This window comes from Dermacentor andersoni, chromosome 1 (genome assembly GCF_023375885.2).
Source record: "Dermacentor andersoni chromosome 1, qqDerAnde1_hic_scaffold, whole genome shotgun sequence".
Lineage (NCBI taxonomy): Eukaryota > Metazoa > Arthropoda > Arachnida > Ixodida > Ixodidae > Dermacentor > Dermacentor andersoni.
The window spans coordinates 391,973,770-391,986,666 of record NC_092814.1 but is presented as its reverse complement, the minus strand read 5'-3'; the positions used below and the strand labels follow the sequence as shown (position 1 = coordinate 391,986,666).

Below are 12,897 nucleotides of genomic sequence, written 5' to 3'. Positions count from 1 at the left end.
GGTTTTGTGGCCTGCGACTTGATCGATGGTTGGGGACGAAGTTGCGGGTTGGATCGCAGCTTTGCGGGGGCATCTAGTGAATGTACTCACAAGCACCTCCACCAGATGTCACGTAGTAGTGACGGTGAAGAAAGCAGCAAAGCTGTGAATGACGAAACAAGCATTTTATTGGGCAGACCGGTGCCCTCAAAACAGGCTACACTCAAGAACAACGATAGCGGCGAACACAGTCAGTAATCGTCGAAAATCTGATCTACCCATCAAGCGTGTCTGCTTTTATACATGAGTCACCAGAGTAATCACTGGTGCTCGCATGTCTTTCAGAAAGTACTACACCATTTGCGTCGCATATACAGTCAGATTACACAAGCTTTCGTGAGAACAGACAATGCATAGAACCATCGATAACATTCTAGTAGGTTCCAGTCATGCAGGCGTGTCTTGTGCTGAGCAATAACTTTAAGTTGTTAGTGGGTGAAATGCAGTCCCTGAGAAAAGGATAAGTGCACATGTCAAGGTCTGTTCCAGTGCATCTACTTGCTTTTTCTTATTGCAAGTACTATTTATGCAAGCCCGTCTGTGTTCATAAATAAACATTGCATGTTTACCTATGGAAAATATTTGTTTGTCATTTAGGGTCACCTAAAAGGTTGTGGTAAATTTTTGTTGAAACAGGTCACTCTGAAAATTATAAATGTGCAATAAAGAGAAAGTCAACCCTTAGGGTCACATTTGGTGAAAGAAATTGACCCGGGAAGGGTTAAAAGCTGCCTTGGTCGTGAGTGGTGCTGGCTAACACTCCCAGGGCTGGGTGATAGGTAGCCAGGAAAAGGGGCAGAGACCACGGTAGCTAGATCGTAGAAGCATGTGTGTAATGTGGAAGCTTTGTGTTCCACCGGTTGTCAGTTGTTGTTTCGTCCACTTTAATTTCCTCATTATTTTCTGCACTTCAATTAAAAGTTACTGTTTTCACTGTGCTTTCCTTGACTTCATGTGGTCTGTTGATTTGACATAGCCTTAATTAAAAAAAGAAATCTGAGCCCTTCAGTTTTCCTTATTCCTCTTACTCAAATCAAGTGGCATGATATTTTATTTGTTTCTCGAATGTGTCAAATGTTTGTGTGGCCCTATTTCCCGGCACAATTGGGCGTGCCAATTTATTTTCTTGCCAAAGTTTTGCTACATTCTGGGCAATTAGCACTGGGCTGGCATGCTTGCCATTTTCCTGATGCCCCCCCCCCCCCCACCCACCCCCCCTCGTTTTCTTTTTTTTCAGAATGTGGTCATGAAGGAAGGCGATGGCTTCAAGGTGGCCATGGGGACCTTTGACCGCACCAGGGCACCCGTGAGTCTTGTTACAAAGCATTGTTAGGCATTTATTTATGGGCCTACCACACACACACACACCCTAGGAGGGGCATTCTGCGGGTATCATTGTCAAAAGTTGAGTGAAGTTGTGTTTGTGTACCTTTGTCACCAGCTCACCAGAGTGGCTTCCTTGAGGATACATGTTCGGGTAGCCTTCTCAGACTTGCAGTTGCCATAAAAGCCTGTGTATAATACAAAGTGCTTTTATCCTAAATTTGGCACGTATCTTCTACATTTGCATACCAAAACTATCCAAATTATTTCTTGAACCTAGTTGCGGTTTGGCTTTGAAACTCAGTTCGAAGCAGCAATTGCACATTGCCATTGTCACCAGGTGCTGCAGTGGAATGGGAAAACCAAAATGGACACCACTTTCCCAGGCCTGCATACTATGCTTTGCACATTCAACCAGCGTCCCATTCCCTGAGGTGTACAATGGCAGCGCCCCATAGACAGAGCAAGTGGGAGAGCAATTTTGGTTGCCAAAATTACCAACAGCAGGGCTGTGAGCGTGACAGTTCAGAGTGGCAAAGGGAACATGCCTAGCTAGTGCCGACAAAAGCACTTTTCATGTGCAATGGCAAGGAGTTTCCAAGGTCTGATGAAAGGAGTCTTCCCTGAAGTTGAGGAGGACTTTATGTAAAGTAGCAAAGCTCCCTGTACAGCAGTGAAAAATAAGATATGATAGTTTGCATTTGTGTTCAGTGAGCTAAACTTCTCAAAATGTTGGTGCTGCGTTATGCCAGACTGCTAGCCTAGGGCAATAGTCTCCTGAACACGCGCTGCCATTGTACTTTATTCGCACCCTATAGCCCACCCACCGTGTGCATAATTTCCACAGTCCAAGAATGTATCGCAAGGAAGCCGTAATATCAACCAGTAGTGAAAATATAGTGGAACCTTGTTTATACATTTTTGGAAAAAACGCGATTAAATACTTACTAGCCAAGAAAACATATAATCGGAAGTCACTTAAAAAATTTGACAGACTCAATTGTAGTTGACATCTACGGAATGCCAAGCATTGCGCAAATTGTTGCAGCACACCGTGCCAATGCGTGCTGACTTGGTGGGGGCTCGAGGAGCTCGAGATGTGCATTGTCGTTTTTACGGCTACGGCAAGCTTACGTTTGTGCTCCTTGAGTTTGGCCTGAGACAGCAGCTTCTTCAAGCGGGGCATTTTGACAAGAAGTTTTGATGTACCCTTTCAGCACAAATTGTTGCGGCATGAGACACTGATGCGCGTGGAGCTGGTGGGGCCCAAGCGACCCGAGGTGCACATTGTCGTTTTCCTGTTGCATAGTGTTTTAAGACTGTAAAACACAAACGAAATGGAGCGCATGTGCGGCACTGGCATACGATGCCACTAGAGCGATACATGACCCTCACTTTGCCCCGCCTGCAGCAGGGCACCGCAGCGTGTTTGGTGTTTGGGTTATTGCCTCTTAAAAGCGCGCAGCATGCTTCCAACGGCACTACGGTCCATGTACTGTGAAACAGATAAGGGAAGGTTCTTATCGCACTAGAGTTTGTGGCAATAGCTGTGAATACAGTGTGCAACGACCCGGGAGGCGATTTACTGGTACAGGAATAAGAAACTTCTGCATACCAGCATTTTCTCGTGAGACGGGCGGGTGATTTCTGTGGGGAAGCTGCTGTGGTGGGCACATTTATATGGTATCTAGTGGCTGGAAGATGTTTCATATGATCACAGTTTGGTGATCTACTGAACGTTGCTACCAAAAGTTCGTGTTTTCTGGAGACGTATCAACTGGTAAAAATTAAGTGGAACTACATTGGGTCATTTTTGGGTTTCTTGATCGCAAATGTTGCAGCCGGGAAATTGTATGAACAAGGTTATACTGTACATGCGCACTGGTGAGACTAACTGTAATGACGGTTGGCGGGGTTAGCTGAACAAAAGGTTTGGCATGCTACTACAGGTTTAATATACCCTATTTACTTGAATCTAGGCCGGCCCCGAATATAAGCTGACCCCCGAATGTCTGAAGTCGGGAAAAGAAAGGAAAAAGGAAGGCTTACGTCTAATCTAGGCTGAACAAAAAAGTGAGGACAGCGTTCACAAAATGAAAGCAGCATTTCTTCAATATGAACCTGCCGAGCTCAGTCTTTGTCATCATTGCTGCTAGCCTTGTCGCATCTTCCTTATCGCTGTCATCCCTTCATTGCGGCACATGCAAAAAGAGTCTCCCGTTGCCCCCTCCAACGACGCACATTTTTCTCATCGATATCGAAGTCCCACCTGGCTTGAACATTTGACGATGCCTCTGCAGCTAGCACAACTTTTCGTTTGAAAGCAGCGCTATAGTGGCATTGCCTGTTTGGTGCCGTTACGATAACGCAACGCCGCGCACCGATATGACACAGGTCAAAATGGCGACATCGCTCATGTACAGTCGAACCCGACTATATCGAACCCGTTTACATCAAATTATTCCATATATCGAACAATTTCTGGACATGGTATAGTTACAATGAGTATATATAGCAAAAATTACGCTTACATCGAACAAAACTAGTAGCGACTCCCGATATATCGAACGTCAAGCGGCGGAAAGTGCCTCCGGAAGTTGGCTTTCCCTCGCGGTGACGGGAAAACCCGGCGGCGCGGCTCCATCCAACCGCTTTCCCTCCGTGACCGTGCTACCTCGCAGCCGCCGACACCCCCCTGCAAAAAATGATCCTGGCCCACCCGCAGCGCTTGCTGAGACAGCCAATCAGAGGCTCTTGTGCCCTCGTCATGCAAGATGGCGAAAGTGCGAGTTGTCTCGCTGCTTTTCTGGTTCATTGTGTGCGCCTTCTCCCCCAGTGTTGCCGTGATGAAGCGGCAGAATTCGCCTTTCGTCGTGAAGCTCGAAATCATAAATCGGGTCGAACGCGGTGAGAAGTCGGATGTCCCCGCAACGTACAAGATTCCGAGGTACACTCTCTGCACGATCTTGAAGGGGGAAATTAGGGCTAAAGCGGCCTAACTCGCGACCCGGTGCCCGTAGTGCCTGTGGCGCCCGACGCGTACGCACGGCTGTGTACGAGTGGTTCATCCGAAATAGCTTCACTGTACCGACTTCCTCGTGCTAGGTGATAACTGTAAATTCTGATTAATGCGACAAAGCTGTTGCCGGTGTTGCCGAAGCTTGGAGCGAGCTGTCAGAATTTTCAGAAGCTGTTGACGAATCAACGGTGGACGAGTTTGTGAGCGCAAATGATGGTGTCGCGACCACGGGAGAGCCCAGAAACGAAGACTACATTGCTCACATCGTGTCGAGCACAAGTGAAAGTGGGCACAATGAGGAAAGCAACGACTGTCTTTGGCCCACATCCTCTGAAGTGATTGGTGTGCTCGCACTAGTCCGGTGCTTCTGTGCGAATGCGGAATGTTGCAGCCTCCGCTGCTCCGACTCCTTAAACAAAGTAAAAAAGTGCGTGCGTCGCACGCAGCAAAATTGCCCGAGCAGAAGAAAATGGAGGACTATTTCATGCGAAACTAAGCTAGTTTCATCAATAAAGTGATATTATAAATGGTATGTGCTTTTATGACATCCAATTATTTAGCAGGCTTATATCGAATTATGCTCTATATCGAACTGATAGGCGTTTTTTGGCGAGTTCGATATAGCCGGGTTCGACTGTACTTCAGTTGGCTACTGGCATGGCTAGTAGTCACTGCAATGCGGACTTTTCTCGATGGAACTAGCTATGCACTATGTTCATCAATTTCAATTAAAAACTGGCACATTCTTATTTCAAATCCTTGAATCTAAGCCGACCCTAGAATATGATTATTTGAAAAAAGTTATTGACCTAGATTTGAATAAATACAGTATAACATGAGATCAAAGGAAAAGAGTGTTATGTACTGGGAATTACTTTATTCCACACAAAGTACACGTAAAGAATGTAGCCTTGTCGGTGAGATTGCGACCACACTACATCACTTGGTGCGAACACACTGTCCATGTGATTGTCCCACAACAGGGCTTGCCAGGGATGTGGCGCCACCCATCGGCACAGTGGGGAACGTTCACATGTAGTTCCGGACACTCCCACTATGCGGCTGCACCCGAAGACTGAAACCCGACCTCATCATGGACACAACACTTTTCCCCCCTTAGAAGGATGCCTTGTACCAAGTAGGCTGCCGTCTGATCTGTGCTGGTCGTTTCGGTATGCCGATTCGGATTCGAGTGGACGTGAAGATGGCATAGCTGGTGTGCTTTCCGCTGGATTACTGTCCATGCCCCACGTGAGCGTTGCTGAGGCTTGTCTGTCCAGCATAACTTCGCCGGGGCGCTTCCTGAGCTGGTTTAGATGGCGTCTCACAATTCTTCCTGCGCATTTCACAAGCCAGGATCTGTGGCCCATCCTTTTAACGAGAGTTCCTTCTGTCCAGTCTGGCCCCTTGCCGAATTGTTTTACCCATACGGCTTCTCCTTGCATGAGTTGACGACTCTTGGGTAGGTCAGGTTGTGCAGCCTCCTGTCCTTCCGATGCAATGATGAGGTCCAACTGGTTTGGTAGCTCCTGCCCGAACATGGCTTTAGCCGGTGTAAGCCCGGTTGACTGATGTACAGTGGTATGCTGCTGAAACAGAAAACGTGACAAGCAAACACTGAGCGAACCGGACAGTTCTCTGGCAAGTGCCCTCTTCAGTTCTCCAACATAACGTTCTGCTTGCGCGTTTGTAGCAGGATGGTAAGGGGCTGACGTTACGCTTCGAATGCCATTTCTCTTGTAGAAGTCTTGTATCTCGGAAGACACAAATGCAGCCCCATTGTCCGACACAACCTTGCGTTAGTGTGGCCAGAACCTCAGCTGTCAATGGTGGTCGTGGTAACGCCTCGAACATGAGCACGTCTCCAGGTGGGTAAGGCTCTTCAATGCGGTCTGGCAGAGGCAGTCTACTCAGCGCATCTGCATTCTGATGACGACTACCGGCATGATACTGGAGGTCGTAGTTCTATGCTGACAGTTTAAGGCACCACCTTTTCATTCGGGGCGAAAGCATTTCCGGTACCGGCTTCCGTGGTCCGAGAATCCCCAGTAACGGCTGGTGGTCAGTCACGAACGTGACTTCTCGACCCACAATGTACTTGTGGAAGTGTGTGGCTGCAAAAACTACAGCAAGTCCTTCATGGTCAAGTTGTGCACAGTTACGTTCAGCAGCACCCAATGTTCGGGATAACGCAATCGGTGCCTCTCTGCCTTGGCTGTCCAGCTGAGCAAGCACTGCACCTACACCATAAGGTGAAGCATCACATGAAATCAAGAGGGGCTTGTTTTCGTCATAGTGTGACAGGACAGTCCTCGACAACAAGCACCGTTTGAGCTCATCAAACGCCTTTTGATGCCGTTGCTCCCACTTCCAAGTCTTGTCCTTTGCCAGAAGTTCATACAGGGTTGCTGCAACTGTAGCATGGCGCTCCAGAAAGCGATCATAGAAGGCCAACATGCCTAAAAATGACTGCAGTGTCTGCTTACTTGTGGGCGCTGGTGCCTTCACAATAGCTTCTACTTCTTCCTCAGATCATCATCATCATTTATTTATTTACCCTTAAAGGCCCTTGGCTTAGGGCATTACATAAGGGGGGGGGGGGAGCAGTCGTTACATATACAATGGTCGATAACAACAAAAAAGCAATACAAAGTGCAGGGTTCATGTTCAACATTAACATCATCAGAAGCATCAACACTAAGATAGGCACAGCGGCTCAAGAACAACTTAGAAACAAAACAAAACACGCATACACATTCAAAAACATGGCAAAATAACTCAGCCCTTGAAATATGCTGTTAATAAGTGCCTGAATTTATTAGGTTCTATTTCAGTAACTATGGAATCGGGTAAGTCATTCCACAATGTAATGGAGCTAGGTAAAAAAGATTTATTAAATGTGTTTGTGGAGCCATGTATGCGCTGCAAACTTAGAGTTAAAAAGATGGCGTGAGGTGCGAAGCGGCGGGTGTAATACAGAATGTGAATACAGAAATGTGTGAATCCCTGCTGCATCAATCTTGCGACCCAGGAATTTAACCTCCGCCACACCAAACTGACACTTAGATTTGCACAATCGTAGGTTTGCCTGAGCCAGCCGCTGGAGAACTGACGCTAGGCGGTCCTTGTGCTCTTTTGCTGTTGCTCCACTCACGATGGTATCGTCCAGGTAAACACAAACTCCCGGCAAGCCGCTCAAAGTGGTCTCCATAAACCGCTGGAAAATTGCTGGGGCAGCTGAAACACCAAAAGGAAGCCTGTTTACCTTGTACAGCCCTTTTGTAGTGTTTACTGTGAGAATCTGTGCTGTTGCTAGAGTCACATGAAGTTGAGTGTAAGCTTGAGCCAAGTCCAATGTGCTGAAAACCCGGCCACCTTTCAATGTGCTAAACACTTCCTCTGTTGTGGGCAGGGGGTATGAAGCCTTTTTCGCAGCTTCATTCACTGTACAGCGGTAGTCACCGCACGCGCGCAAGCTTCCATCTTTTTTCCGCACCCATACTAGCGGTGTAGCCCAGTCTGAGTGTTGGACTGGCTCCCAAATACCGTCTTCTACGTACTTGTCAATCTGTGCCTCTGTTGATGCGCGCATGGCAAAGGGCACAGGCCGTGCCTTCAAAAACTTGGGGCTTGCCCCCTCCTTCAGTTCCAGATTTACTGGCGCACCCGTATGTCCTGTGGTGTCGTCACGAAAAATGTCTTCATGCTTCTGTAGCAACTCGGTCAAACTGCCTTCCTCCGTTGTCTGGTGAATGCCGTGAAGCTCGATGCCCAACCTGTCAAACCAATTGCGTCCCAACAAGCTGCATCCAGTGCCCTCGACAACGAGAAGTGGTAGCTTGCAAGCTGTGTTTCTGTGACGAACCATTACTGTTGCCGTTCCGACAACCTGCAGTTGCTGACCTGACCAGGTGCGCAGATGTATGTTGTCCTGCCTCAGAGAGGGTGGGTTTGCATGTCATACGGTTTGAAATGTGTCTCTGCTAACCATTGTGCACGCTGCACCGGAGTCGACCTCAAAAGTCACAGGTTTGCCGTGCACTGTAAGCGTCAGAGTAAACTTCGGGGCGCTGAATCCGTCTGCCACTGCACAGAGGTCATGCAACGTTGAAACCTCATGTTTGGGTTTGTTAGTCACTTCCGCAGTCCGTGAAGTTTCTAAGGAGATGCTACGCTGGTATGTCTTTTTCTCAGTCTTCTTCCTCGAAATACAAGCCTTGGCAATGTGCCCTTGCTTTTGGCAGTAATTGCAAATAGTTGTGCTGAACTTACACGTCTTGGGACTGTGCGAACCGTCGCAACGCCAGCAGCGTTGCCCTTGGTGAGAATTCACCTTGGAAATCGAAGCACTGTCACTGGCGCGCGTAGCCGCCTTGGTGACTTCCGCATGATCAGCTTTTATCTGTCGTTGCTGCTGGACGGTGCTTTCCGCTCGAATAGCGAAATCATAAGCCTTGCAAAAAGTCAGATCCTTCTCTGCAAACAGTCGCTGTTGAAGATTCTGGTCGTGGAGACCACACACGAAGCGATCGCGCAACATCACATCTAATGGCAGAAGCATTGGATTGCAGCCCGTAGCTCCCTGCTGTGTTGGTGATGCCGTTCCCTCAGCTGGCGTCGCCGTTGCTGTTGTTGCAGTTGGCAGCATGCCGAAATTGCAGCTCGTAGCCAACTTGCGTAGAGTGGCCACATAGTTGTTTACCGGCTCGCCTGGGAGCTGATCTCACCTTTGGAACATCGCATGACTGTAGACTTCGGACGGACGAGGGTCCTAGTGTGCCTGAAGTGCGGCCACGATCTCGGCATAGCTCACTTGGTCAGGCGTCTTCGGTTGAAGCAGCGCACAAACTACGTCGTAAATTTGAGCACCGCACAGTGTAAGCAAGTGTGCTCGTTGCTTGACAGGGTGAGTCACATCGTTGGCCTCGAAGAAAAATTGTAGCCGGCCGAACCACGATGCCTTGTTGGAGCCAGTAAACTCCTCCAAACGTGCAGAAAAATCATGCTGGCGCTCAGCCATGACTCACTGGATGCTCCACGATTCCCTCTGGGCTTCCCTGCCACGGGTGATCCGCCTCGTCGCCAATGTTATGTACTGGGAATTACTTTATTCCGCACATAGTACACATAAAGAACGTAGCCTTGTCGATGAGATGGCGACCACACTACATCACTTGGCGCGAACACACTGTCCACGTGATTGTCCCACAACAGGGCTTGCCAGGGATGTGGCGCCACCCATCGGCACAGTGGGGAACGTTCACATGTAGTTCCGGACACTCCCACTATGCGGCTGCAACCGAAGACCGAAACCCAAACTCATCACGGACACAACAAAGAGAAAAGAAAAAAAAAAAAAACGACCGTGGCTTAGCTTGGTTAAGCCTGGTGATTGCGAAGCAATAGTGTCCGTAGCGCCCCTGGTGCGAGGAGCGGGAGTTAGGCCGCCGTTGGTGGCTACCGCCTTGCCTCGCGATGGCGTGAGATGGGGCCCCGTTTTTACACAGCTGGTGTGACGTCACACCGACCGTAGCGCCCATGGTGAGAGGAGCGGGAGTTAGGCCGCCGTTGGTGGCTACCGCCTCGCCTCGCGACGGCATGAGATGGGGCCCCGTTTTTACACAGCTAGTGTGACGTCACTCTAGGTCACGTGGTGTGACGTCACGCAGCGAGGTCACGCTAAAGGTCAATGGTGCCTACCACCGCCTCGCCACGGAACGGGCTGAAGTGCGACCTAAAGTAGTATTGTTTCGCAATAAAATTACGGCAGCAACCATCCTTGATGATTATCTAAGTGAGTGCGAGGCTTTTCTCCCCTGCACGAAGTGCAAAGCCCAAAGGAACTCATGTCCTCCTAGGGAAACGCTTGAGGACTGCCAGATGTGTGAGCCTTGACTCCCTGATGTGCGATTGAAACCAGAGGCGGTCGCAGACGCTACATGCCAGAACAAATACATCTTTGACAAAGTGCTTTTGAAAGTACATGTCACCCGCCGTAGTTGCTCAGTGGCTATGGTGTTAGGCTGCTGAGCACGAGGTCGCAGGATCGAATCCCGGCCGCGGCGGCCGCATTTCGATGGGGGCGAAATGTGAAAACACCCGTGTACTTAGATTTAGGTGCACGTTAAAGAACCCCAGGTGGTCGAAATTTCTGGAGTCCTCCACTACGACGTGCCTCATAATCAGAAAGTGGTTTTTGCACGTAAAACCCCATAATTTAATTTTTTTTAAAGTACATGTCGGCATCCTGTGAGTAGCGGTCCTCCAGTTGACACAGCTTGGTCTCAGCGGCCTGTTCAGCAGTCGTTCGCTTGGCGTGCCGCTGTTCTTCGGTCGTACGTCACTTCTTGTTCTTCATGCTCCACGGCTGCATGTATCTCGTCCGCATGTCACTTGGCCTCCTTCCTCACCTCTTTGGTATGCATCGTATACCTATGTAATCTCCGCAGAGCCTTTGTGCTTTGTGCTCTTCCACTTTCACTTGATGCTTCCGAGGGCCTAGCGTTGTATGGGCAAGTAGAGGCCTGTGCCTAACATAGCTCAGCTAGTTCACCCGAGCCACATCTATTTGTGGTGCGCACACCTGTACCGGTGAGTGGAACAAAAAGAGGAGGCGCCTCGGCAGTAGTGGTGTGCAATCAGGCACATGGGAGAGTGTGCGCATAGAGCAAGGAAGGTTGGCCAAGCCACTGGCCAGGCTCACTGTCCAGGCCAGTGAGTGGGTACATGGAGATGTGTGCGCACCCACGAAAAACTCTGTGACCTTGGATGCCTTTGACCTTGGCCCCGACTAGGCAAAGAAATGCTTCACATTTAAAAATGCACATGCATCCACTCGCACAAGAACTTAGAAAGGGTCAGCAATGAGCACCATAAATAGGCGGAAAGTGGAGCTTTATGGCACCGTCAGTGATCATAATGTTATTCCTGCCCTTTTGGCTGCACCAGAGAAATGGATAACATTTTGGTTATTGACGATGCACATGCGTTGCATTGCTACAGTGTGTTTGTGCCTTTCGTAACAGATTATTTAGAGGGAGTGATTGAGGTGGCAAGCATCTTTCACATTCCCTGCCTACAAGCGAACTTGCTCTGCAGCTCCTGTGTGGCGCAGCATCTCACATGCAGTGTGGGATGTATTTCAGTCATTACGCTTCAAGGCATGCAGCCCTGAGCTGCTTTTCACACCGGTTTTCATTTGAACACTCTCGTGTGTTACTAATATGCCTGCCTCCTGATGCTCCACAATACAGTCAACGACCGATAATCCACACCTCATGGGGAACGTAAATAAGTCTCAACTATCGAATGTCCCAAAGAATGAATGTATCCAAAAAAAAAAAAAGAATATTTTATTTGCGTTTTAAGGCCCCGTTGCAAAGAAGTGGTCGATTCAGTGCTGCATGCACTTCCGCTTACGTGCAACCAAGTCTACTTGCATTTCTGCCAGATTTATATTGTCTCTCTACGCTGATGCAAGGACTGTGAAGGCTCCAGAGCACACGGCACGTCGTCGTCATCTGTGTCATAGTCAGTTATCTGTGTTCATCACGGCACGTCGTCATCTGTGTTAGAGAACTTGCTCAATTGTTTCGTCATCGTTCAGTTTGGCACACGATGACACCGCACTGTCCATATCTGCAAAGTCTTCGAATGTAATGACAGCAGGAATCAGCACACCGCAGCCTAGCAGGTCATCAGTGATGTCCACATTTCAGCTTGTTGTGGTAGGTGGCAATTCAGGCTCTTCAGTTGCGGAGTCTGGCTCATTCGGACTGCGACTCATTCGGAGTTGGACTGGTGGGAGGGCACCGTTGGCGCCAGCTGACACGGAGTGTCGATAACTTCGCAAGAAAGACTCCTTGGAGCCAGCATAGCACTGTCTGGTACGCAAATAAATAAACAAGCACAAAATGGTGGAACATTGTCCGGAAGGCAAATTAACAAACAAGAGCAGGCCATGCGCGGTGGTGCCGGTGATGATTGGGATGTTGATGCGACCTCACAATTCAGGCAAAGCCTCCGAGATTGGCATTTGCAGTTAAATCTCTGAGGCGCGGTGTTGTGACGAAGGCAAGACCTCAGGGATTACCATCTAGCATGTAATCTCTGAGGCCAACTTGATGTCTTGTCGAGGTTGCTTGAGGAAATTTTTCAATGCTTCCTCAGTCTTTCTCACATTATAATTTTGAATATCCTTTACTTTCTCCTTGTTGATCAGTTCTGACAGTTCCGTGAATTCTATCTGATTTCTTGAGTTGGACACTTTCATTCTGTGTCATTTCTTTATTCGGTCCTTCATTACTTAAAAGAGCTTACCTACTGGTTGCCTTGGTACCTTGCCTCCCACTTCAATTGCTGCCTTTGAAGCCAGCCTAGTTACGGTTTCATTCATTACCTCAATCTCATCTTCATCTCTCTGTTCTAAGGCTGCATATTTGTTTGCAAGTACCAGCCTGAATTGGTCTGTTTTTACCCTTACTGCATCTAGGTTGGCCTGTTTCTTTTTGACACAT

The 12,897-nt window shown here is 48.6% G+C and overlaps 1 protein-coding gene across 2 annotated transcripts in view; it reads left to right on the top strand.

Moving 5' to 3' along the window:
• The window catches only part of Mcad (Medium-chain acyl-CoA dehydrogenase), a 202,467-nt gene that overhangs the window by 165,957 nt on the left and 23,613 nt on the right, over positions 1 to 12,897 (top strand). For both annotated transcript variants that reach the window (XM_050168534.3, XM_050168535.3), the window contains exon 10: positions 1,277 to 1,345. In XM_050168534.3, coding sequence (XP_050024491.1) covers positions 1,277 to 1,345 — 69 coding nt within the window. The remainder of the gene's footprint in view (positions 1 to 1,276; positions 1,346 to 12,897) is intronic.